Raw genomic sequence first — 25,391 nt, 5'->3', positions numbered from 1 at the left:
CCGGGCCATGGTGGCATGAAGGCATTTTGTGATAACCTTGAGGAGGTGTATAGGCCGTGGCAATAAAAGTATGATGAGAGAGGTAGAAGAAGTTGATAAAAAAACTTGGAAGCAGGGTAAATCTACCTTATATTCACAGGGTTTATAGGATACTAGTTAAATTTTTATTTTTTAATTATTTATCATACGCAGTAGTCTACTACGTGACACTTATGCTAGTTTAGGATATTTAATTATTTTTATTCTAATCTGCTGCCGCTTAGAAGAGCTTATGGTACGTACGATAAAGACCCATTATATATTGGTGTTTATGTAAGTTTTCTAGTGAGAAGGTTGATCATAATTTACACTAAGATTATATTAAGCTCTTAGGCTCATAGAGGAGTTTGTCGTAGGTGGTGGCCTTGATCCCGATGGATCTCCTCCAACCACGTCGCGCCACGTCACCACCCCACCTACTCCTACCTGCTCCCTCAGCCACACAGAAACCTAAAACGAATTGCCCTCCGGCACAAACGCCTGGGCCCACCTGTCATCCGCACGCACGACCCCCTTCCTCATCTCCATCGGCGACCAAAAGATCCGGGCCGGCAATTGGAAAAAAGAACGGACGGACACCAAAGGTCTCGGCGGCGGCGATGTCTCTCCCACCGACGGGCGGCGGCGGCGGCGGCGGCGACGACTGGTTCCTCGACTGCGGCATCCTCGACGACCTCCCCGCTGCAGCTTGCGGGGCCTTCCCGTGGGACGCATCCCCGTCCTCATCCAACCCCAGGTCCGCCAGATGATGCCTCCCGCACATCAATGCTTCCAGGAGCAGCTGCTTTGTTTAGCGTACAATTACTCTCCTGTTACCGTTATTTTCTAGCGATCCGTTCCGTGGATACGGCGGCCTGTCCCGCGGCGATGGAGATTGGGGAGGATTTGCAAGTTCTGGCTGGGCGTCTGATCATAGACTAGAGATGGGTGGATGATTTTCTTTAGGGATTTTAGGGTTATTTGGGTAGTTGATGCATGTGCCGGGTTGTGTCTGGTCCGTAAAAGGCGGTTGTTTTGTACAGATCTTCTAATGTATTATCTGTGCGCCATAAACTTGCCTAGGTTGCTTCTGAAATAGATCGGTGAGTTTGCGCGCTGCACGATGATTTCTTTTGGTGGATGAAGATGTTCTCGCGTTGCAGAAACTGTGGTTATGCAGGGCGGGATTGATAGATTCATTTGCGTTGAAGATCCATTGATGTAAGGAGGAGTGCTTAGTTGATGGGGATTGGATTACCATCCATAACGTTACTAAGTATGTGATTGGATGTGCTGCTAGATCATGATTTTTTTTTCGGACCAAGGGGACTCCCCTGTGTCTCCTTTTATTAAGGATCCACTCAAGTTTGGTCCAAAACGTTTACAAGGGTCATTCTGGTCTTCCACATAGAAAGAATCACGTTTACATGTTCTTGGTCTGAAATATATTCAGACAATTCAGCAACTGAAAGTTCTTTATGAAATAAAAAAAAAAGACTCACAAGAGACTCCTAATCAAAACAAATCATGTGTATCCATCATACAGGGACCAATGCTCTCGCTTGCGTCTTGTTGTCCATCTTCTTCAAGTACTCCTGTATTAATCTTGTGGCTTTTCTTAATTGCTCTCCTTGTTCTGAACCTGCATATAAACCTGCCCAATACTGTGTAAAAGCACAACATTGTTAAGAGCTAATCTAGGATCAGGTATTGTAGCACAGTTAAAACATATATCATTACGCATTGTCCACAAAGATCGGCTGACTGCAGCAAATCCTAGCCAGTGACTGTCAGGTTGCCCTGGAAGAAGAGACTGAGCCCAATTCAAGTATTCTTGGAGAGATCTTGGCTTATATATAGTGCCAAAACAACTTCCTACTGTACTCCACACAGATTCAGCTACTGGGCATTGAAAGAAGAGATGAGTTATGGACTCCAAACCTCCACAAAAATAACATTTATTGGTTACTTCCAAACTTTCCTCAACAAATCGTCCATTGTCAGTATAGCATTCCTGCTAATTAACCACAGGAAAATCTTGTTCTTCAGAGCGATCTTCAATTTCCCAGGATTTCCTGCTAGATTATGAATTGGGGAGTCATGGATGGAATCATAATACTTGACGGAATTAGAATAACATTGTAAATTCCCATCGGGCATGTATGTTATTATGAAAATGGCTGTAGCATAGCAATTGCTAGGCTTCGGTATGGTGTTGATTTGCAGTGATGCTGCTTTTTTGTTCCTTTTTTGCTTTACTGAAAGCAGTGTAGTGCATGTTGGCAGAAAAAGATGCTTTACATGTAGCTAGTTCTCTGATTAATTTTGGAGATGAATGATTTTTGGTTGAAACTAGGTAGCATCTGTGAATTTTATCTAGAGTCAGAATTGCTAAGAAGTTTTCCTTTTATTTTGACAGTGTGGAAGTGGGCAGCTTTGTGAACACCAATGATATGTTCAAGGAGCCTGGCAGTAATAAACGGTCAGGCTGTTATTTCACTCGACAACTTAGAGTATGTATATTAGCTCATTGTATCCAGTCATCAGTTCTATAACTGTAAGTCTATTGCAAGTCGCAGTTTAGGGTCAGGATCCAGCGGTAGGCCAACATCGAAAGCTTGCAGGGAAAAACTGAGAAGGGACAAGCTAAATGACAGGTAAATCATAATCACAAATTTGCTGACACTAGACTGTGAAAGATGAATTGCCCTGTTGTTAACCTAAATGTTTCTTATGATTTCTAGGTTTCTTGAACTGGGGACTACTTTGGAACCAGGGAAGCCCGTAAAAGCTGACAAAGTCGCTATCCTAAGTGATGCTACTCGCATGGTTATTCAGCTTCGTACAGAAACTCAACAGTTGAAGGATACTAATGATAGTCTTGAAGAAAAAATTAAAGAACTAAAGGTGATTTGCCTATTTCCTGTTAATCTTACATATAATACAGTCTTTTCTGCAGTACGAACATGCTTTGATTATTCAGGAACAAATCACATTTTTGGGAAAATTAAATTATTTTGTCTTTCTTGTTATGAGTGAACTACTACTTGGTTGACATTCCCAATAACTGTCCGGTAGAATTTTTATGTTCATTGACGACAATGAGATCTTTATCTAAGACTAGCAAAGCGTGCAATGCTGTATGCTAGCCTATGCTCGACGCATGCATACACTGCTGACTGCTCTTGCTTTAGCTCATCCAAGACATTTCTGGTTACCAGCTAGTAATATGGCCACAAATTTATTTATTTTGATTGTGAATTATGTCCACAAACTGCAAATCAGCCATTGGATGACCACAAACTGCATAGCTGGTTACCTATATGGTGATGCTGTGTATTGCCGCGGAGCACATAGCATGTATTGCTTGCATAAGGCATTTCATTTTTAGTGATTGATGCAGTTAACCATCGAGCCTTAATACTATTTGTAATTCTGTGAAATTTCACATGTCTAACATACTGCTGTCTTGTCATTACAAATTTGATTAGATTGTTGATTGTACTGTAGTGTGCAATATGTATCTCTTGTCCTGCTATGGCTCTGAGCGCTCGCAAGTCGTTGATTTGCAGCACTGGTTGTGCAAAAAGTTCCTTGAGGGTGCCAAAGCTGTTCCTTTTCTGATGATTCTTTTTCAATGATCTGTGATGGATATGAAATGATTATTCTTTCTATAACTTCCAGACAGAGAAGGATGAGCTTCGTGAAGAGAAGCAGAAGCTGAAAGTAGAGAAGGAGAGCTTAGAGCACCAGATGAAGCTTATGACTGCAACTCCAGCCTACATGCCTCATCCCACTCTGATGCCGGCCCCCTTCCCTCAGGCGCCGCTAGCACCCTTCCATGCACAGGGGCAAGCTGCGGGGCAGAAGCTGATGATGCCCATTGTCGGTTACCCGGGATATCCGATGTGGCAGTTCATGCCGCCTTCTGAAGTCGACACCTCGAAGGACAGCGAAGCATGCCCACCTGTTGCATAATCGCTTCGATTGGTCGCACTCACACCGTGTAAATTCATCGCAACCGAAGTCCCTAGCTGTTCGATCCATCGATTGGGCGTAACTATTGTTCTTATGTGGTAGTTCGTGGATGACTGAGTAAGCTGACGTTTGTGGCGCCCTATAGAGGCCACTACCTTCGATGGCTGTACCATTTTTTGTGGAGAAAAGAAGAATGTTCGTTCTTGTTCTCCATAACAACAATGTCAAATTCTGTGTCGTATATCGTGAACAGCCTCCAGTGTTCAGTCATTTTTTTTGTGATCCAAGTTAATCATCTGGCATGAATCTTTATAACAGAGACATTATGTTTTACAATTGATACGAGATTGATAAACTGTTGTACTAGCAGGAGTGAAATAATCAGCTAAACAATGAGGCCAAGCAGCAACGCCATGATGGCAAGCACAGAGCTGACACTGCCTGAAGACCCCGGCGCTGAGCCGTAGGGGGTGGTGATGGTCGTCGGCGAGTCGCCCAGGCAGAGGCCACCGGGCGACCCGTTTCGTTGCCTCCGCCGATGAAGTAGCGCCTGCCGGCACGGCCCGGACCTGCAGCTTCATCCCGGCGTCGCAGATGAAGTAGCGCCTGCCGAAGCCGCCGAGCTGGACGGTGCCAAGGCCGGTCCGGAGTGTGGAGACGGGGCTCGCCGCCGAGCAGGAGAGGCAACCGGGTGTGGAGACGGGGCTCGATTACATCCAACGGTTGATATTCATTTGAAGCCATGCCGTTGCATCGAACGGCTGATGTTTCTTGATGCTCCCTCTCCCGATCGAACCCCCCTGATCCCGCTCCTGCCCCTCTACCGCCCGCCCACCGCCTCCCACCGGCCGGCCTAGGGGCGAAAACGGGTCACCGGCGGTAGGCTGATTTGTTCTCCTACGCCGGCGGTCACGATCCGCTGCTCCCTGCTCCACTATCAAGTGGGGTTAGGGACGGAGCCGTATGTTCCCACTCCCGATCCCGCCGCCGATGCCAGGTCTCGGAGAGGTGACGGCGCCGCACTCCCTGGTGTCCACACCACCGCGCCAGGCCTCCATGGTGTCCACACCGCCCGACGTTGGGCTCCATGCTGTTGCCCGTAGGCACCCCCGCTCAACGCCGTGTGAAGACCAAGACGCCGCCTCATGCACGCCACCTGCTTGATTAAATTACTGACACAATCAAGCTGTGATCATGTTGCTTCACCATGCTATTTAGGTCCTATTTAGCATAGCTCCAGATCCAAGATTTCTTAGAACCGGTCAAATCTAGCTTCAAAGAATCTTGAATCTGGAGCAGTGAGTGGATTGAGAGTTAATTGAGCCATCTTATTTTTATTTTGAACTAAAAATAAAAATTTAAATCACTTTATTTTATTATACAAACTCCAGATCGAGTGTGGATCTCAGAGCTGGAGCCGTGACAAACAAGCTCTTAATATATGTTTACAGCTTCAATACATATGTATATGAATGAAGGAATTTTGCAATGGTGAAGATTCAGATAACATGGTTCAGAACATGCCATGGCTGTTGTTCCAGACTTAATAGTTTTGAACTTTTGATAATAAAAGAACAGTTGTTCGATTCATCATGTGGTAAATTTTCCTCTTATTCTGGTAAAATATTTACTGTGTCGTCATTGGCAACGGGTGAGTGGAGCAGTAGTTGTGCATCATGTTAACCGACAAATGAGCTCACATCTATATTTTACACAATTGCAACTCTAACTTCCTTTTCATAACTGAAATAATGTTTCTGAGAAAAAAAATTGCTTCGGTTCAGTTGGGCACTCAGTTCTGTCTTTAGTATGTAACTGTTTAGAAGCTCTGGAATTTAAGCTTACAAATACACGTTTTCCTTTTCTTTTTCTCATTGTAAGTCTTTCTCTGGTACTTCTTCTGGCCATTATCAAGACTCCAATAGTTTGGTAAGCTAAGGCCATGTTTGATTTAGCTTCTGCTACTCAGAAGCAGAAAGCTGAACAAAACAGTTCGTTTCTGGAAATGGCTTTTGAGAAGCAAAGCCTGTCATTATTACTTGAAGTTAGAAGCTGATCTGGAGGAGTTTTTGTAGCTTCTAAGTGATATTGTTCTAATGGCTATTACATATATTATACATTTCATCTACATCAAAAGCCAATTCAAAAGTAGCTTTTCTATAAGCAGTTTTTGAAAAAGCCTCGGTCCAACCAAACAGACCCTAAGTAGGATGGTGAATTTCTCCCAATTTTCTGAAGTAGGCTACAAGTATAATTTGTTCCATGGGTGTAGAAGGAAAATAATTGTAAATTTCTTTAAGAAATCCTATGTACATTTTTTTTTCATAGCTGACTAGGTTGCAGCTATTAAAGGTCCTGTCTGTGTGCTTCATTCTGTATCTCTAATGCAAAGCCACCTTGTTGTGTAATTAAATTTCAGATATCATATATATCTTATATAGAGCATCCCCACTAACAATATCCAATTTTCTTATTCTCAATCCTTAGCTGGTCACATCATCGAAAATTGTCCACCGTTCGATTTAAAGATTCCAAAGCCAACATGCGCTCTTCAATTCCAAATGTGTGACGGTTCTTGCCATTTTCCCCACCTGCTTCCTGATATCAAAAGCTTTTATTCGATGTTGTCTATATTGACAACAGATTAAACACACTTATATATGGGCTCTGGGTTGGTCACTTGGGCGTTGCACAATAGAATTTTTTTTGTCGAACAGCAGCTAGGCTCGAATATCTGATTTATTTACTTTGTATTTTTTTTAATCAGGAGCCCTAATGAAGCTGCTGGTTTATCATTTGAGGCAATTCAAAATTTTGGACCAAAAGCACAGTCTGAATGTTAGTACAATGATAAAACTCAAGGGAAAGGTAATGATCCCTAATCTTCTCTATTAATTAAGCGGCAATTTTGATTCATCTATGTAGTGGCCTTGTATTGATATGTTTGTCTTTTACTAGAAGTATATAAAGGAAAACCGAGCGTAGCTCGGGTGGCTTGGTGCGGGGTTGTTCGCCAAGCCTGTCTGGGTTCGATCCCTAGGGTTGCAACCTAGGCGTTTCATTTCCGCGGAAGGGGTTTCCCTTGCTGTATTCCCTTAGAATAAAGTATTATAAACAGAGTTTCTCATGATAATTTTGGAATGCTTAGCATTTCACTAACAAAGTGCATTTTTACTATATATGCAGACAATTTAAGCAATGTTGGCTTATACATTAAGCAGGGTGAGTTGTAATTGTTAAGAAGATCATGACTATTCTGCATCAAACAAAAGATAATGATATGCATCATCTTTTGGCATCTATGAGTGGAAATTTACTCATATAAGTTGTCAAGTTGGATGTAAACCATATATCCTTCTTTCCTTTTCTGTATCTCAATGTAAGCATATCTTTTCTTGGGAACAACATATACTCAGACACGTAAATTAAAAAAATGGATGTCTTCAGAAATAGAGAATTGCCAACTACATATGTGCTCTGGCAGCCTTAAACTTTTTTTGGTCTAATCTTGATGGTCCTAAATTTGGATAAGTAATCTTTTGAAAACAACTGAAGGCTTGGGCTCACTCTGCTAAATTCGAAATGGTTTCCTATTTATGGTTTATATTTGGTTTGTGCAGCAGTTAGTCTAACCAATATATTTTCTGCCATAGCAAATTGCAATTATGTTTTTTTACCTTCACCTAGACGGAGGTTAGTTAGTACATGTATTTGAATTTTTGTTGATGTGGTAGCAAGAAGAAGCGAAGAACTACCACTGTGAGGAGCTCCTTTTCCAGCAGCAAGGTGATGCATTTGTCGATTGATCTTGGTTTAGTTTTGTGGAATGCAGTTGTTGAATTTCAGATCATACACACATTTACAGTAGATTTCCTTCATAATTGATTATTTGTCCCTTTTTTTTTGGCAAATCATAGATATGCAATGTTAGGCCTTTAGGAGAGGTTTTTCATTTTCCTGGATTGGTTCTGAGGTACAGTGAAGTTGTACCTATCTAAGAACAATGTGGAACATGTCTTCTGCGGTTCTGCCTATATGAGAACAATCGGATCTGTTGGTACATTAAGTTTCTATAAGCTTTTTGAACATCCTAAGTTTTCTTAACAACATAAAGCTCTGAAAATGTGCCTTCAAAATAAAAAGAGAGACAGCCAATGGAAATTGTTCCATGGTAAAACATTCCATTTTCTGAACTATAGCCTTTACTACAAGTTTTTTTTTTTGTCTTTCCCTTTACTATAAGATCATTGCGTGCCTCTGGCACTAGACCAATATGGCCTGCTAAAGATAGTGCATCGATGTGTTCTTTTACAGGTTCAAGTGAAGTGGTTCTTCCAAGGGCTCAATTGAAGGTATTGTGAGGTAGACCAGTAGAGCCACCCACTTAAAGTTGATTCCAAAAAGGATGATATTGTTGTTAGTAGTAAGAGAAAGAGTCAAAATAGACAGAGACTGGTCAAAGATAGATTAAACTGGACCAATCGTTCCGGGGACATGGAATAGGATGCTCCTCATAGCAACTTGTGTTCCCATTATCCAGTGAACATCTTTGTTTTTGTGCTTTTTCATCACAGTTATCATGATGAAGCCTCTTGAAAAAAAAATTTGGTGAACGATCCATTTATAATTGGATGACCAATGCTTACTTCTGGATATGATTTAGCTAATGAAAGTGGAATTTGGTATCTACAATATCATGGAGTTGTTTATGTGCTTGTGCAATGCAATGGAGAAATCCAAGTTGTAATCGAAACTTTGATATTATTTATGAATGCACCCTACCGGAAAGTCTATGTACCCTCGAAAGGACTCTCAGCTAGGTTCTTATACCGGTAAATAAAATTTACCTAAGATCATAGGTAAACATAATTTATCGGATATATCGGATAAAATTTAAACAAAATACCCGTAAACATGATAAATTTTTTATACTAAGGTACACCGATAGACCCGATAAACTAGGTTTGTCGCTAGTTTTCGGCCGAAATTTTTCCCCCCTGCTCTCAGCCTCATCATGGGTGCATGATGGTCCATCATGATCCATGGATCTGGTGACGTAATTGGAAAAGTTTCAAATAGGTGCTCATAAATTAGTGATCCTATTATTGTATTTTTCATCTTAAGCTAATGCTCATAAATTAGGATAGCCACCTAGGAGTCTCCCCTCATTAAAATTCAATAACTCTTTCCTTCGATAAATATTGTGGTCATGATGAGTTGTCTATTTCTGTGGCGCATTAAACAAGCCCAAAATTTGGTGAAGATAATTAAGATACTACTACAAGAGATTTGGGGGTGGAAATTTTTGTTTATTTTGAGCAATTATCTTATTTTTTTAGTGAGAATTTAAAAGTTTGTGGTGGAATAAACAAGTAGTCCAAGAAAGTGTTTGTATATAAATCCATGTCATAATTAATGATGTCAATTACATATCATATGATCAAAACATAAAGCTCTTGAAAAAAAAATAGCGGGACAAAGAATTGAGCACGTTCAATCCACGTGTCACATAAAGTTGTTTAAACCAAAATAGCCAGCCAGCGTTGACTCTAATAGAAGGCCATGAGACCAGCCACGACAACGCCCAAACCGAGCCCCACTAGAGACTCCACACCAGCCTGGGCCGCCGAGCTCGCCGGAGGCACCGCCTGGCCGCCGGCCGCGGGTGCCCTGGCGCCCGGCGTCGCCACCGGCGGGTGCGCAGCACGAGGGGCCATAGGCGCTGGTGATGGAAGCGCGGCGTTGGGGCCTGTGGCGGCGGCGGCCTCCACTCTGACGGCGAGCTTCATCCCGGCGTCGCAGTGCCCGGGCACGCCGCAGATGAAGTAGCGGGTGACGCCGGCGGCGGGGAGCGGGACGACGTCGTTCCCGGTGTTGAAGGTGGCGAGGGGGCTGGAGCCGGAGCAGGAGTCGTAGTCGACGTTGCTCACCTCCAGCACGTTGTGCGCGGCGCGGGAGTACTTGAACACTGCATAAGCACATATCCATGCGACACGTGTCAGATGAATGGTAACTAAATTTTTATTAGCCTGCCAGCATCTTGGCAGCGATCTTTTTTCATACACGTGCAGAGTTCTTTTGCTCAAGCCGCTCTGCTAAGAGGCCCATTTTTTTATTTTTAGTTTTTTTAAAACATTTCTTAAATTTTTTTAGCATTTTTTTCTTGTTAACTTTTACTTAAAAAATTTCTCAAAACTTTTCTTGTTAATTTATCAAAAAACTTATCTAGATAACTTATCCAGATAAATTGTCAAAAAACTTTTTCAAACAAGAAAAGTTATAGGAGGGAAAAAATTTAAAAAACGAAAAGGTAGGAGTTGTCTAAAAGTTGCTACTTCTGTAGCTGACGCGCACGTGAATTAGAAATCCCAGCATCTTGGGGTGGTACATGGAGTATATACGAGGATTGATATGATAGCTCCTGGGATGAACATTTAAAATGGTGTTTGGACGAGAGGGATTACGTACCGAGCTGGTCACCCGCGCGGAAGTTGATACCGGATGCCCAACGGGTGTAGTTGGTCCGGAGATCCCACGACCCGGACGGCGCGCCGACGGTGTAGCTAGCGCCATGCGCCGTCCCGACCACCGCTGCCATGGACACCACGGCGGCGACGAAGAGAGCTCTAGCTGCTGCCATGGTGATCGCCGTGCAGCTAATATAATCGCTCGGTCGATTGGTGATGCGGAAGAAGAGAGGAAGGAAGATTAGACTGGAGGTCTGGGTTGGGTTCAAGTGCAGGGTCGGGGCAAGGTTTATATAGGTGCTGAGTGGTTCGTTAGGTGCAATCTGCAATGCAAATGCAACCGCGTGAGAGAGAGCTCGGTCTCATGTTGGACTCGCTCACGCGTGTAGCTATCGATGTGTGGACTGACTCTGACTGGTCGTGCACAGATCGACCCGTGCCGGGATATCATATAGCTAGCTGGACAACACGTGAAACGGTCAGAGATGGTAGGCTCATCAACACCAAACTAGAGGATCGTACGCACGATAAGTAGCCTCATTTTGTCAAACTAGAGCGATGCTAATTTCCAGATCAGTTTCCTGAGACTCATGTTAGCTGGAGCTTGGACGCACGAGATGGTACTAGAGAGCTTCATCGCGGCACGAATCCCGAGACCATTTCAACGGCACCATACACATTTTTACTAATGGGCAATCATACAATGGCACGATCCATTTTACATTAACTGTACTAGCTTCTGGGTACTACCACTAGTCTTACAGTTCTGTTGTAAGCAAACTAGTCTCTAATGACATTCAACCTAAGAACACTAAAATAGCAACAAACATTGGGGCCATACTTACAACAACACTGGCTACGTACAAACAACACACTGCAGGGAAGATCTAGTGCTCTACAATTACAAAGAATGGGATTTGCTTATGCTGATTCCATCGGTTGTCTGATTCTGGTGCTCCATCGCAATGCATGGTCTTGTTATGGAAGGTCCTATTTGTAGGACAGAGGGCCTGATCTCGACAGAGCAAATCTTTGCAGCGAGCCAGCCCCATGGCTTGCAGAGCTTGAGCCCTCAACAAACTTCACTTTCCTGCTTGCGCTGAAGTCGAGTGGCCCGGAGCGCCTCATGCTTCGAGGCTGCTTCTCTCCAGTCCTTTTATCCGCTTCAAACCCTTCGTCGTGCTGGGACCCGGATGAGCTGCAGTAGCCCGGCTCAAAAATGTGAGACCTGGGTGTTCCGTCCGCTCGGTTTTGCCTTGCCGATGAGGACGAGTGCGCCAGAGAGATCAGAGGTGACTGCCTTGGGGATTGCTCCATTGGCTCTGAGGCCATCAATGATGCTCCATATAGCTGATGGTATATTGACCGGAGGATGGTGTAGGGTATGTGAACTTCTAAGTTGCTCCTTGGTAGGTACGGTGACAGCTCACAGAGTTGATCAAGGAAAATTAGCTTGGAAACAATGTGTGGCCTGCATTTAGGTTAAGTAAAGAGGAACCATTAACACATGTACATCACAGCTCTAATTTACTAGTACCTTTATTATATTGTTGATTTTCTCATCATTTTTTTAGTTGGATCTTGTGGGTTTCATCTCCAGCCTACCTCAACTTGCTTGGGACAAAGACTTTGTTGTTGTTGTCAAAGCCAATAACTAGAGCATCTGAAAAAGTAGGTAATCAAGAAGTCCCTGGTCTCCAAAGAAAAATTTGGAGCCTCAAAATTCATCTATCCTGATGGAATATTAGATAGCAAGTTCATTCGATTTCAGATTTTGTATAATTGACACTACTGTGGATTAGCATTTTTAGTGTATGGCCAGCATGTTGGGCAGTATACTGGTTTTATATCCGGTATCCTGTATACTGTCCAACATGACTGCTTGACTACTACCTTGCCAACCATTCAAGTGGAATGCACTCCAGCAATGGTACGACAAACCTTGTCAACCAAGCACCAAGTGATACAGGAACAGAAAGCACTTAATGTACACTCATACCTAATGACAGCTTTGACAGCAAATAGGAGGGACAAAAATCAAGTACCTGCTAGTGTCATTCCATGAATCCAGGACTATCCCTGCAGACAATTTGATGTAGATTTGCATAGCAGATTTAATATTTGCTTCTGCTGAGACACGGCTTAGTAATTCAGGCTCTTGCAACTCATCTGTATGCCCATTTGAAATAGAATTTCTTCGCTGTTCCCTTTCGACCCTAGTGTATTCACTTCCCCCAACCACAGCACTTACACACCTGCACGAACAAGAGGTGGATACAGTCACGTGCAGCTCATGCCAAACAGCATCTGTTTTGTCCCTCTATTATGTATAACATGATTTTTTTGAATGACCATGTATAACATAATTTAGGGAACCAATTGTTAATATGATACTGAGCAACTAGTATTGTGATGAAAATAATGCAATCAAAGGCTAACATGTGTTGTCTGTCATGTATATCGATAACCAACAATGTTGACATAAGGCACATACTTGCATTAGTCAAACATAACCGTTAGGAAGCAAGTCCTTACCTTGCTAGGCAGTGCAAATTGTTACTGAATCCACCTATATTGATATCATAAACAGCACACCTCCATATATTGGACACCATAAATGCAGCACAAAGATATGGAAGTAGGACCCAAGAATTATCATTAGCAGAACCAGATTCTGCCAGAATAGATTGTACCCAGTCGGCGTCATGTTTGTCACCAACACCAACACTGCTCGCGACCCTTCTCAATTTAATGATCTCATTTTTATCAGGTTCCTCATCTGGCAATTGCAAGGCTAATCCTTTGATCAAAGAATATATGAGAGGTACTTTCTCTTCAAGGACCACTCCGACAGCCTCAACCAACAGCCGACGAAAAGTTATCGCCTGCCCAGCCTGGATACAGAGTTCAGCCAATGTCTCAATATCAATAATCTGCTTCAGATTTGCATTTCTTTCAATCCTATCACCAGAATTTACACTTCCAGCTAAGCCCTCTAAGGCATCGCGGTTTGACCTCAGCGCTGAGTCAATACAATTTAATAGAGCAGATGTATGTTCCCGCAGCATCTTATCCATTCTATCTATTCCATAACCACCAAAAAGACGAACAAGTGCTTTAAGCTCTCTTTTTTCTGTAAATGCTTCAGCTAAACATCCACCACCAATAAGCTGTGAGCTCCTGAAGCAATTCTGGGTTGCATCAAAAACAACTCCAATGTGAGAAGCATCCTTTACTATGTTCTCAATATACCAATTGCATATTATCTCTATAGCAGATCCCTCTCCTTGTGTCCCCACTGGTGTCTCAAATATTTGCAGGTTGGGAAATGGACCAGTAAAACCCTCTGCTAGAAGCACTTCACGAATACCTTCAGTAAGGTCCATACTGATATGCTGCTCTGCTAGATGGATGATGCCCAGATGCCTTCTTAGAAGAGATTCTATGATCGATGGTCGCTGAATGCAGTTATCAGTTCTAATCATGCTATGAAATCTTCTCCTGAAATTTCCTATGATGCAATCTCTCATGTACTGTGAAATAAAAAGTATCTAGGTAAATCAAACAATAACGCTTGCATGCCACTTCAGAAATAATCAGCATAACCAATGATTTTCTTCTGAAAATAGAAAATTCATTAAAATTTGAAAAGATTGATCTTTCCAGAATAAGGGAAGTATGTGAACCACCAAACCTTTTAGATCAGTACTATTTTCATCATAACTCATAAGGATATTATTTTACATGAAACTAAGGATAAAATCCACTAGCTTAATTAGTCATGAACCACCAATCATCTTATTATGACCAATGCATCCTAAAATCATAACATGCCTAAGGTTCCAATCATGATGGAATGAAAGATAATTAAGTCAGTAACACAACAAGTCCATGCATACATATTTACTTCCTCCCGGAGAAAATAAATTGTACATACCTCCCGGAGAATAAAAACATGGTTGAGAACACAAATAGGCTCCATGTCATTTAGAACAGAACATAAACTTGTCAGCCTTTGCATAGCAGCTTCCAGCCTGTTTTTGATACATCCATAATTATATTAAAGTCAATAGAACCCCGATAATATTTAAACAGTGATGCAAAGCAGTAAATTGACTGACATTTTAACCGAAGAACTATTATCAGGATAGCTCTCGTGTCCTGGCATTAACAAGCCTGAAATAGCTTTTGCTCTTGTTGTATTATTGAAACGAAGAGCTGCTTGCTCCGGGGCAAGCTGACGAATTTAGAAGTGAGACATAAAATATATAGGCTATATGCCAGAACCAAAATATTTTATAGGAAACGCCAAAACCAAAATATGATATCAGAAATTATCTACCTGCATCTCCAATGAGCCAAATCCACCTTCTGAATCCAGAATATTAATCAAACCTTCCAATCCACCCATGATAGACTCAATAAGGGACTCAACATATGAGATAGAATCTCTGCCAATTTTGTTTACCTACATTTCAAACAAAAGTATAATTCACTAATCTATTAACAAGAGAGGTGCAATCATGTAGTGGAGGAATCTTGGTGACATATAGAGGACTGGACATCTAGTTAAGTTGTGTTTATAATAAGAGTTGAAGAAGCGTATAGAATTATATTTTATGTCCATGACTGTCTGCCGGCTTCACATTTCAACAGATCAAGCATAGTAAAGGTCCATCTCCTCAAGCAAGATCAATAACTTATGCAGATCCTAAGGCTCATCTTCGGCATGTTGTACGCATCAAAATAATAGTCAAAGTGAATAATATAGTGAGTTCAAATATACACCTCTTCAGGAATAATTGAAGAAGCACATTCTGGAAAACTGCAAGCTGCTCCAAGCCATGCACAACAATGCTGTGGACGGCCTTCTGGACCAAACATTGTATTTCTGAAGACCTGTAAGGTCCCAGCAAGATAGAACTTGTTATCATCACAAAAGGCTAGTTAATTGGCATAGAAGGAAAGGAGTATGCGAATTACACAGCAATGTAACAAAATATACACTTACCATGGTAAGATGCTGATGATAAAAGTAAAGTTTTTTAAGACTTCCATGTTTGGAAAGTTGGCTCTCGAGTTCATCCACACATCTGTGAAACATGTTAAATCTAATGAGATTCAAATGATTCTTGAAGAATTTTGATTGAAGTATTTGAGTTTTTTGTTGAAGAAACTAGCATGTATTACCAAATGCACAATACCAGAGAACGATGCATATGGATGCATGATACACAATAACTTTAGCAACTCAGTTGATAAACCTCAGCTTACCCTGACAGGCTGATACCCATTTTATTTGTAGTCTTGAGAGATACGGATACTATAGTAAATGTTGTGGAGATGGTATAAAACGAGGTGGAAGTTTTCATAGTATGAATCGGAATTATTTATTTTTTTATGTTATGCCAATTCTGGTAAGCACCACAAAGTTCAGAAGCTAAAGAAAAAAGGACAAATTAACTCAATACCATCACAATGAGGTATAATGGGAAATTACCATCCAATGCAAGGATGACATGTGAGGCATGGGACCACATGCCATTCACACAGTGGATTGTATTTTCTAACTCTGATCTTTGTGATGGTACTGAGCAATATTGGCTGGGCAAAAAAAAAAGTCAGAACATTGAACTATATTCAAATTATGACAGCTATTTCCCATCACCTAGACCAATTATATGCAGCATTGCCTTCTGACACCAAGCCTTCCTTCCCAGTAGACACGGTAGCCTTCTCCAAGTGCCGAATGTTTATTGAGGATCGTGAAGATGTGACAATCATCAAAATGGAGAGCCAGTGCTTACGCAAATCCTGCACCATCAGATTATCAAATTTTAAAAAATTCCAAAAGGTAAATTCTATGGGAAGACTAAAAATATAGATACATAGTTGGTAGCATACTTTTCGCTGGTTGCTGCAATCAGCAATGTAATGTATTATGAGCATGGTAGCATACTAGCATTCAAAAAAACCAAGGTGTAATCTCAGTTTTTCTGACACACTTATGGTTTAGTGCAAAAATCGTAACAAGCAGTAGATTAAGGTGTTACATTCACAAGGTATGTAAAGAATCAGGATCACCATAAACATAATTAAAAAATCATGTAATCATCAATACAGAGAAAAGGGGGATGGTAATATTTAATAAAGCACAATTCAGAAATAGTGAGTTCTAGCGCAAAGCCCTTTTTATCCACAGAAAAGAGCTCCAGTGCAAAATATCCTCATCAATATCTAGAAGTTAAATTTTAGTTGACCCCAGTGCAAAGAAGACACGAATACTGGAAATTATGGGCAAATTTGAGCTGAAACTGAATAATGTATGGTGTGTGGATGAACTAGAAAGCCTATAAATTAATTTACCTACTACTTGGAGATAGATAAACATTATCAATAATGAAAGTTGGGAATTGGCAGTGTTAAGTTTTAGGAAAATTTAGGTCTATCAACACAGGTCATTGAGTAGATCTGTAGATGATATCATGGAAACTCTTACAGTTAAGTCACAAGTAATGGCAAGGATGCTTTCCCCCTGAGGTTTTGGAATGTTCTCCACACAATGGAGGACTTGTTGAAAAAGGCCCTTCAGTGTCGCATCCAGGTCAAGAGCAACCATTCCTGGAGTACCAAGTAAGAACCGTATTCTTCCAGCACAAGATGACAAGTATGACAATGCATATCCTTTTATTGCTGCAAAGAGAAAAGGTAAAGCATGTGATAAACAATTTTGTTTGACACTGTTACATTAGGACACATTTTTGTTTATATAATACTTTCTTTGACCAAAAATAATGGTTGTGCAACAGAATAAAATTGAGAAACCTACAAATTTGGCATTGAAAATTCATGATCTTATAGGAATAGAATACATGAAATCCTACTTAACCATTCTTTTTTCATCTCTTAATCTCTTGCTCTTGTTCAATGTGAAATCTTAGTAGAATAATATGAATATATTCTATAAGCCAGCAACAATTGACAACAGTGATCAGAGCATTCGAGCTAATAAATCTAGCGAATACTAAGTTACTGACACAGGTACCATTTGTACAGAAGTCAGCTTCTTGAATTTCATTGTATACATTGGCCACTAGCACCTTAATTTTTGCAGCCATATTTTTCTCACTTCTCCATAGATATCTCTAGATTTCTTCATACATAATAACAGTTTGCAGCAAGATTTCTCTTACCTGGTGTGCTCTACCGAAACTTCATGACAACACTTTTTACACTGTTTTAGATGTTTAGATGTAGGACAATGCATCTAGAGTTACCTTAGAACCTTTACTGAGTTAGTAATTTTGCAGCTCTAACAACTTATGATTTGTCCCCCTTCAATGAATAAGCCTAGCAGTTGAATCTAAAACAACATTACCGCATCAAGGCCCTGACAGAATTGAATGGAGAAAAATAAAATCAAGATAAAAGAAGAGCAATATTTGTGTGTGTGTGGTGGGGGGGGGGGGAGATTACGAATCATTTTCTCTGAAGATACAGAATGTTCTAAGCAGATAGCGTTCGCGACAAGAATCAGGGCAAACATTAATTAGCCCATAATAAACTGCCTAGAATGTCATGTCAGCTACAAAATTGTTCTCTATTTGACATCGTAATAAGATTTATTCGCAATACAGGATTGCCCTATAAGGCAAGGTTAGAACTAGACAAGAAAAATACTAAACGAAACACTCAATTGAGGCAACAGATCTGGAAGAACCTGCTATGTATTTACGGACCAGGCAACAAAGTTTGCCCATTCCATCCAATAGGAAACCAACAGTTGGGTCTGATGCATCCTGAAAGTTTTGACGGAAAAATTAGTATGGAAGGAAACAACAATTGAAGCATCCAAGACAAAATAAGAAAAGAGCAACTCACAATGTCAACAGTTTTCCCTCGAGTAGATTTTGATGATGCAACCCCCACATGTTGGAAGTACCAAACCACCTCACATTGAGCCAAAGCAAGAGCAGAAAAGACCATCTGCAGAATGTAACAATGTTATGTATACATCAATTGTGGAATCACATGATCTTAGGAACTTCCCTCAACATGAAGAACTTTGAAAGTATAGAGATTACTCGAATCTCTTGGAAAAAGTTCTTTAAGATGGGGTTTTCCATGGCTATCCATAGAGCAAAGAAAAATATTATCTGGAAGCCCATCAGTAGCTAGTTAATCTTAATTAATCGCTTCTACATTCCCTTTCTCTTCATTGTGAATTACCCTCTCTTTTAAGGGCATGTCTTGCAGAGCTCCAAATCCATGAATACCCTCTCTTTTAAGGGCATGTTTTGCAGAGCTCCAAATCCATGAATACCCTCTCTTTTAAAGGCATGTTTGGCAGAGCTCCAGCTCCAAGAATTCATGGATCTGGAGCTGGGAGTACACCAAATGTGTCCGGGTGAGCCATATTGTTCCCATTTTAGATTAAAAATAGAGGCTTAAACTACTTTATTTTATCTTATAAACTCCAAATCTGAGGTGGAGCTGAGAGCTGGAGCCCTGCCAAACAGGGCTGTTGATACAAATATATAGTAAGAACTGTGTTGCCTTAAGAGATAGTTGAATTAGTTACAGGTGGAAATTTTGTTGTTATATACAAAATTTATCAAATATTTAATTCATTGACCAAAAGCTCAAGGGGGCATCCAAAGAGAATAATATTGGAAACACCATCAAAATGTCAAATGTCAGAATATAGTGCATCAACTTTGTGGATCCATTTATGACAATCCAACAAAAGGTAATAGTTAACAAAATGCGACACTTGGCATCGAACCTGAATATTAGGTGCTAGGAGGCTAGGTTGATCTGTGAAAAATAGAACCATCCTTCCAATTTCCTGCTTAAGAAGAATTCTCCTTTCACGATGCATAGCATCACATGACACTAACGCTTGCTCATGCACTTCCCTGCAGGGAGTCGACACAAGGAAAACATAGGGGTGAACTATTAACAAACATTTGCAAGAATGTGTGTCAATTTGTAAAAGTAATGATGGCAGAAGAAAAAAAAATGCTAGGCAAAAGGAAGGAAATCTATCTTTGGAAATAATTCACAGTAGACTGAAGTCAAAAGTCAAAACAGCCCATCAAATATAAGCTGTATGGACTTGTGGTATACCCAAAAAGTTTGAAGATATGTAGAAAGCCTTTTAAGAAAATATTGAAAGTACAGGGTAAATAGCTCAAACTTCACGGAAAGACAAAAATCCTTCACATTCCAAGCTATTTTAAAGCATAGGGCTAAGTTGAGGAGAAACGGCTGTGAAGAACATACATTAACATTTTCTCAACCTGCTTTGCAACATTGTATTCCAGATCCGCTTCCTTTTGCTTAGTACGTCCGGATTTAGCCATTCTCTTTGATTCTAGAACTTTTGGAAGGACATAAAGTTGATAATTCTCATGAAGTAAGATGCACTACATGAACAAATGAAAAACTCAATTAGCATAGCAACAAAAAAGAATTAACAGCAGCTACCACATTATTTTAATTTTACCTCATCTCTAAACAGAGGGAGTATTAAATTCTCTTTCAGAACAACCTGAAAATCACGAAGAAAAAACAAATTAAGGCTACTTTGTGGTTGTTGTCATGTGATGTGCTGCTATGTGGAATCTTAGCTAGGTGAATCTTTACTAATGCTTGTACAGTTTTGCTCTTACAGCTACATGAAATATGCTTAAATGATCCACCTAAAGTTAGAAAATATAATGCTTTTGAAAAGCCACCCCAACACCAAGCAGAGCCTTACAGGACACGAACGAAAGAGTTATTATGATACAGCAGGGTGAGAAAACAAGAGGATGTGTGTGCCACAGTGGGTGGGTGTAAAGTGTTCACTGAAAACATTATACAATATAATTTATTCATATGAATTATTAAGTTAACATGTGTGCAATACATTTCAGGCAAAAAAGCATGAAACTAACAAAGAAAAAGCTTATGGCATACCATCGCAACATCTATACTGGTCACCCGAAGCAGCTCATCAGGACAAACAAGATATCCTAGAAGAACCCACTCACGGTATGATGTGACATTAGCCAAGTCTTGGGCCCTCTGGTAGGAAATAGAATGACATTAAGTCTCTAACTTTTAATACATCTTTATCATAGTAGTGGAAAAATAATTAACTAACATGTAAAGCTTTGATGATATATCATTTCTAACCAGTGAAACAACTAACCATCGGATGAGCAGAGTTTGTAAGGATGTCAGGATAACGTGGATGAAATGGACTGAGAAAACCCTCATTTCTTAACTTTTTTGTATCAGTTGATAGGAAGATAATTGGACCAACAGCCTCCAGGACCTGAGGAACAAAACGTTATAGTCAAAACACATAAAGAGTTAAAACAAACAAAATCTAAGTTGTATGCTTTTGAGCTACAATAGCAGAGATATATGATATGGAATACAACGAAAAAAATGATAATAAAAATGACAAGTAACACAAATGGATAATTCAAGAAACTACCCAAGCAACAAAGACAGTATACAAAAACAATTGGTCTTCCAAATATATTCATATTAGTGTGAGTGTGCAAATTACTCTAAAATGCTTTTCTGCAACCTTTTTCACAATCATAGTACTAAATGAGTGGAGAAGTAGCCTTGCATGGTTACAAACTGAGGTTGAACACTACAAATAGCGCATGAAGCTTGGTTCCTACTTATTACTATTGTGATGTAGAATGACATGAGTACCACCTCTCCAATTCGTGGGCTCACAAAATTAAGATCTTCATGCAACCCTTTGATAGGTGGATCATAAGAGTCCACAAATTGAACCAATCTGTGCACAGTTAAACAACAGTGAGTGAAGAAGCATCTCATGAAGCAGTAGGAATGACAAAATAAATGATAGGGTAGCTTGAAAGAATTGATGAAACCATTCATCACAACAGGAATATCACAGGAATGCAGTTAAATAGTAAGTGCACAGGTTGCTCTCTTTGTACCACTCCTGCTAACAGTTCTCAAATAATAATATGTTAAAAACATGCACCACTGATTTATATTAGAAAAAAGTTCATTATTCAACCCTCAATTATGCCGTGAGTCCAACTTTCAACCTTCAACTGCAAAACCATCTAGAACACAACCACCAGCCATGAGAATCACGACCCCCTTAGCCCATTTCAGGGTGGTTTTACAGCTACAGGGCGCACATGTGGATGATCTGATTTGGAATATTTAGCCCCGTTAGCAACCATGTGGCAGCCCCCCCCCCCCCCTCCTTCTCACTCTCTCTTCGTCTCCCTCTCCCTAGCTCTTATTCCCACCAAGATGAGCGCCCAATGGCGGTGCCTTTGCTCCCACAGCCCCCTCTCCAGCGCTCTCATGCTCCTTGCCACAGCCTCCCTAGTCCTGTATAGCTAAATCACCACATGGCTCTCAGCATCCATGTGGCATTCTTCTTCTCCTCCTGCTAGTTTATGGTGCTGTGGCAAGAATTCTTTTTGTGATTAGAGCAAAGAAGGGGGCAAGGAGGACGAAGGCAACAGGGTGCCAAGAAGGCTGCCGAGCTGTACACACGCCAGTTGGAGATAGAGAAGATTGGGAGGAAGAAGCATGTTAGAGCATGACATGGGGGCCATAACTTTTTTCCCAGAGTTAGCTTTGATGAGTTGTCTATAAATGTCCTCGTGGACACCACATTGGTCCAAAACCACTTTAGAAATCAAGGAGGTTGTTTTTAGATAGTTTCAATGGTTGAGGGCTGGCTTTTAGATAGTTTTGGAGTTGGAGGTTGAAAAATGAACTCACGTCATAGCTGGAAGTTGAAAAGTGGACTTATTTCTTTATATTAAATCCGTAGATAAGATATTCAGATATTTACATTTATGAATAAACTACATAAGTGTCAATATTGAAAAAGCAGCACATTCTGAACAGTGGCCTTCAAATTTTGAATTATGTCTTGCATTGCCTGCATATTGTTTCTTCTTTCAGGAACAATCAAGAATTATTGATTAACACACATGATTGACTAATAAAGAATGGTATGTACTTGTTCTCCATGAAACTTTTTAACGCATCAGCACCTGACCCATACAAATGCCAAATTATGATAAACTATAAAATCACAATAGAAGGTTTTGGAAGGTGGAGAGAACTTCTGTTTGCAAAAATGTAGCAATCATACCGGTGATAAAACTCACAATCACGACCACCTTTTCGCATGATGTGCAAGATGTTGTAAACCTGGAGGATCATCTTTCTTGGCATCTGCAAACAGAAGTTCAGGAAGGAAATTAATTTAGTAAAAGGGGAAAATATTTACTATTTAGAGCAGTTACATATTTCAAATAATAATGAGATAAAAAAAAACATAATTACCTTGTCAGAGAAAAGGTTGACTCGGACAAATGAACAAAACAGATCCATAAAAGCATGAAGAATTAAAGAATTCTGATGTGGCTGTGAAAATGGTGGGAATGTGATCAGTTACATAGACAAAATCGGTAAGTTATTTCAATCAAGACGAGATCCCTTACCAGCAAGGTTATGACCGTGCTGCTCAAATCCAAAATAAGTCGCAAAGCTTGTTCACGAAATGCCAGCAAATCAAGAAGCAACTAAAGGGATGACATTTAGAACAAAATTAGCAAAATGTGGAAAAAAATAGTCAAGGGGAATAGAAGGAAATAAACTAGCATAACAAGTTAGCTATTTCTAAATACATTGTTCAGAAATAGAAAGGTTAGCGGAATGTACCAATGGGATGTACACCCATTTTCAGGCTGCTATGCGCACAGTGCTTCATTCCAGCTATGGTACCATGGTTGGTACATATTTTTACAAGCCTTTTGGAAATTACAAGCAAAGTTTTTTTTCTGGTTCATACGCTATCAAAAAATTGTAAGCATAGTTTGACACTCAAGCAGATATGGGGACAACACAGTTATGCTATCAAAAAACAGGCCGCCAGTGCTAGCATGTGCGACCTACATGGATGTCATTTCCGACCAATACAAGTTTGAAAAATGTTTCAGGTGAACCCGCAAATGGAAAATGAGCCAGTGCAATGAATAGTACAGAATAATGGTATGTCAGGTATTATGACCTAAAAGTTCCAGCAATGATGCTTGGTTACAGGAGTGCAGAATACAGCAACAAACCCATAGGTTACTTAATGTAATCCATATCCACAATTAAGTGCAGACTTGGGCCATATGAATATATGATACATTTAAGTTTCGAATTGCAACACATATTTCATTAACGTAGAACTTTTTTTCCCTAATGGTTAAGATCGATTGATATGCTTGGCACATACCAGGATCCATTGCTCAAGGTTGTGCATGTAACCTTCAGCATTTTCGTTCAAAGCATCAAGAGAAAACTTATCTACCTGCAAAGCATTTGAGTCACCACCATCAATGGGATTGAGAAAACTTTGGGTAGGAAGAAAAAAGACCTGCGAGCAGTTGAATAAAACTGAATTCTTACCCTTTCCAGCTGCAGCTTGTTTGGATGCTCAGGAAATTTCTTCGACAAAGTGATGCAAATTTTTGGGAAATTCGGAAAGACACCAGCTTTCCAAAATGCATCCGAAAATGTGTGTGTGTTTGGATCTGGGTAGTCCAAGATGCCATTCAGCCTGTACATTTTGGCCAGCAACCCCTCTGCGACCTTCGATAGCTGAACCACCGGCTCCATCTGGAGATGTTTCTGGCTCCCAGCGGAAGAGCCTTGCGGCCCATCAACACCCATGTTCCTCCAGCTTGCCAACGCTGAAGGAATCGGTTCTTCAGCACTCAGGTACTCCGACCACCGGGACAGACCGCCGTCCACTTCCGTGGTTTTGAACGACACATGGGCCATGTCTTCCTTGAGTAGAGAACAACTTCCTGGGCTTCAACTGCGATTAAAGTAGTGACACGTAAGTCGACGCAAAGCATGCATGACCTATATCTATAGGAATTTAAACTGCAGCAACGAATTGAACCTACATGAACCCGCTTCATGCCCCAGAGAGTAAAGTAGACAGTAAATTTGAAGTTCTAAACTTAGAGGTATGCTGTCGGTGACCATAAATTTTTCGTTAAAACTTGTCCACTGACCTGCTATATTAAGCAGTTAAACTATAGCATGAGGCAAGTGGAACTATGCTCCAGCAAGCTTGAAACACTAAATGCGGTTGATTGGCTCTCCCTGCATGCGTCAAACGGCAACACTGCAAAATCACCATTTTGGCTAATTTTAGCTTCACCGCTGCATGCACGACACCAACCATGGGCGTTGACAAACCAACAGAATCTGGAACTGGAATGGCACTCCCAGAAGCCACCAACCCATTACTCCAGCACCGAAAATCCTTAGCACACGCCGAGCTGTTCAACTAGCTGGGAAATGGGAATGTGACTATGTGAACACGAGCACACCCCAGGAGGTCGAAAACGAAGTGCAGGCATCCAGACAGCTGAACACACACACAACTTACGCCCGCAGCTGCAGCTACACTTGACCCGCGGATAGCGACCTAATCCCCTCGAACCGGCAGCAATTGGCCGCAGCTACTCTTGCGCGATTACTCGGGAAGGAAGCAACTAAGCAAGCTGGACCGCCTAATTTGACAAGAACCCCGGGGCATTTCAAGGGGATTGGGGACTCCGGGAGACGAGCGCGAGCTCACCTGCGGGACGGCCGGCGCGCGGTCGCGTATCTGGAGGCCCGTGGCTCGCTCAGCGGCGCCGGGCCGGGGATCTCGGCGCCATTGGGAAGGGGGCTCTCGATATGTCTCGACGTGGTGGGGGATCCGGCGGTGGGTGGATTCGTCGTTACGCCTACGGATCCCGCGTGACGCTGCGGGGTGGGACCGCGTCGCTCCGCGGATCTTCTGCGGCCGCTGCCCGCCGGAGGAGAATGAGTTCGTGCAACTACTGGGCTTCTCTGCCTCAAGTGGGCTTG

The 25,391-nt window shown here is 41.2% G+C and overlaps 3 protein-coding genes across 3 annotated transcripts; 1 reads left to right on the top strand and 2 right to left on the bottom strand.

Annotated features, from left to right (window-relative positions):
* The first annotated feature begins 537 nt into the window (after positions 1-537).
* On the top strand, positions 538-4,332 carry LOC133894935 (transcription factor ILR3-like). Its single transcript, XM_062335132.1, has 5 exons — positions 538-775; positions 2,438-2,500; positions 2,598-2,675; positions 2,763-2,925; positions 3,703-4,332. Exons 1-5 carry the CDS (start codon positions 639-641, stop codon positions 3,994-3,996), a joined length of 735 nt encoding a protein of 244 aa, XP_062191116.1. The 5' UTR covers positions 538-638; the 3' UTR covers positions 3,997-4,332.
* Positions 4,333-9,369: 5,037 nt separating this feature from the next.
* On the bottom strand, positions 9,370-10,750 carry LOC133894937 (chemocyanin-like). The gene is made up of 2 exons (XM_062335134.1): positions 10,465-10,750; positions 9,370-9,964 (listed from the first exon to the last, which is right to left on the bottom strand). The coding sequence occupies exons 1-2, from the start codon at positions 10,634-10,636 to the stop codon at positions 9,546-9,548; spliced, it is 591 nt and encodes a 196-aa protein (XP_062191118.1). The 5' UTR covers positions 10,637-10,750; the 3' UTR covers positions 9,370-9,545.
* A 372-nt stretch (positions 10,751-11,122) lies between these two features.
* Positions 11,123-25,319, bottom strand: LOC133894932 (probable protein NAP1). The gene is made up of 24 exons (XM_062335127.1): positions 25,117-25,319; positions 23,931-24,342; positions 23,758-23,832; positions 22,976-23,056; positions 22,818-22,898; positions 22,624-22,706; positions 21,186-21,270; positions 20,662-20,787; positions 20,427-20,534; positions 19,972-20,016; positions 19,749-19,891; positions 19,249-19,381; positions 18,345-18,449; positions 18,184-18,262; positions 16,963-17,156; positions 16,132-16,277; positions 15,475-15,556; positions 15,252-15,362; positions 14,806-14,931; positions 14,585-14,700; positions 14,401-14,497; positions 12,999-13,996; positions 12,509-12,718; positions 11,123-11,934 (listed from the first exon to the last, which is right to left on the bottom strand). Exons 2-24 carry the CDS (start codon positions 24,303-24,305, stop codon positions 11,454-11,456), a joined length of 4,080 nt encoding a protein of 1,359 aa, XP_062191111.1. The 5' UTR covers positions 24,306-24,342; positions 25,117-25,319; the 3' UTR covers positions 11,123-11,453.
* Between the last annotated feature and the right edge of the window lie 72 nt (positions 25,320-25,391).

Source organism: Phragmites australis, chromosome 16 (assembly GCF_958298935.1).
Source record: "Phragmites australis chromosome 16, lpPhrAust1.1, whole genome shotgun sequence".
Taxonomy (NCBI): Eukaryota; Viridiplantae; Streptophyta; class Magnoliopsida; order Poales; family Poaceae; genus Phragmites; species Phragmites australis.
The sequence above is the reverse complement of the archived record's forward strand: the minus strand, read 5'-3'. Positions and strand labels throughout refer to the sequence as shown.

Excerpts from the sequence above, each read along its gene's own strand:
- LOC133894935 (XM_062335132.1), top strand. The coding sequence starts at position 639 with ATGTCTCTCCCACCGACGGGCGGCGGCGGCGGCGGCGGCGACGACTGG. Across the intron at positions 776-2,437 it reads CCGTCCTCATCCAACCCCAG|TGTGGAAGTGGGCAGCTTTG; the intron begins GTCCGCCAGATG and ends TTATTTTGACAG. Across the intron at positions 2,501-2,597 it reads GAGCCTGGCAGTAATAAACG|TTTAGGGTCAGGATCCAGCG; the intron begins GTCAGGCTGTTA and ends TGCAAGTCGCAG.
- LOC133894937 (XM_062335134.1), bottom strand. The coding sequence starts at position 10,636 with ATGGCAGCAGCTAGAGCTCTCTTCGTCGCCGCCGTGGTGTCCATGGCA. Across the intron at positions 9,965-10,464 it reads CCGCGCGGGTGACCAGCTCG|TGTTCAAGTACTCCCGCGCC; the intron begins GTACGTAATCCC and ends GTGCTTATGCAG.
- LOC133894932 (XM_062335127.1), bottom strand. The coding sequence starts at position 24,305 with ATGGCCCATGTGTCGTTCAAAACCACGGAAGTGGACGGCGGTCTGTCC. Across the intron at positions 22,707-22,817 it reads TCAACCTTTTCTCTGACAAG|ATGCCAAGAAAGATGATCCT; the intron begins GTAATTATGTTT and ends TTCTGTTTGCAG. Across the intron at positions 12,719-12,998 it reads AATTTGCACTGCCTAGCAAG|GTGTGTAAGTGCTGTGGTTG; the intron begins GTAAGGACTTGC and ends TTGTTCGTGCAG.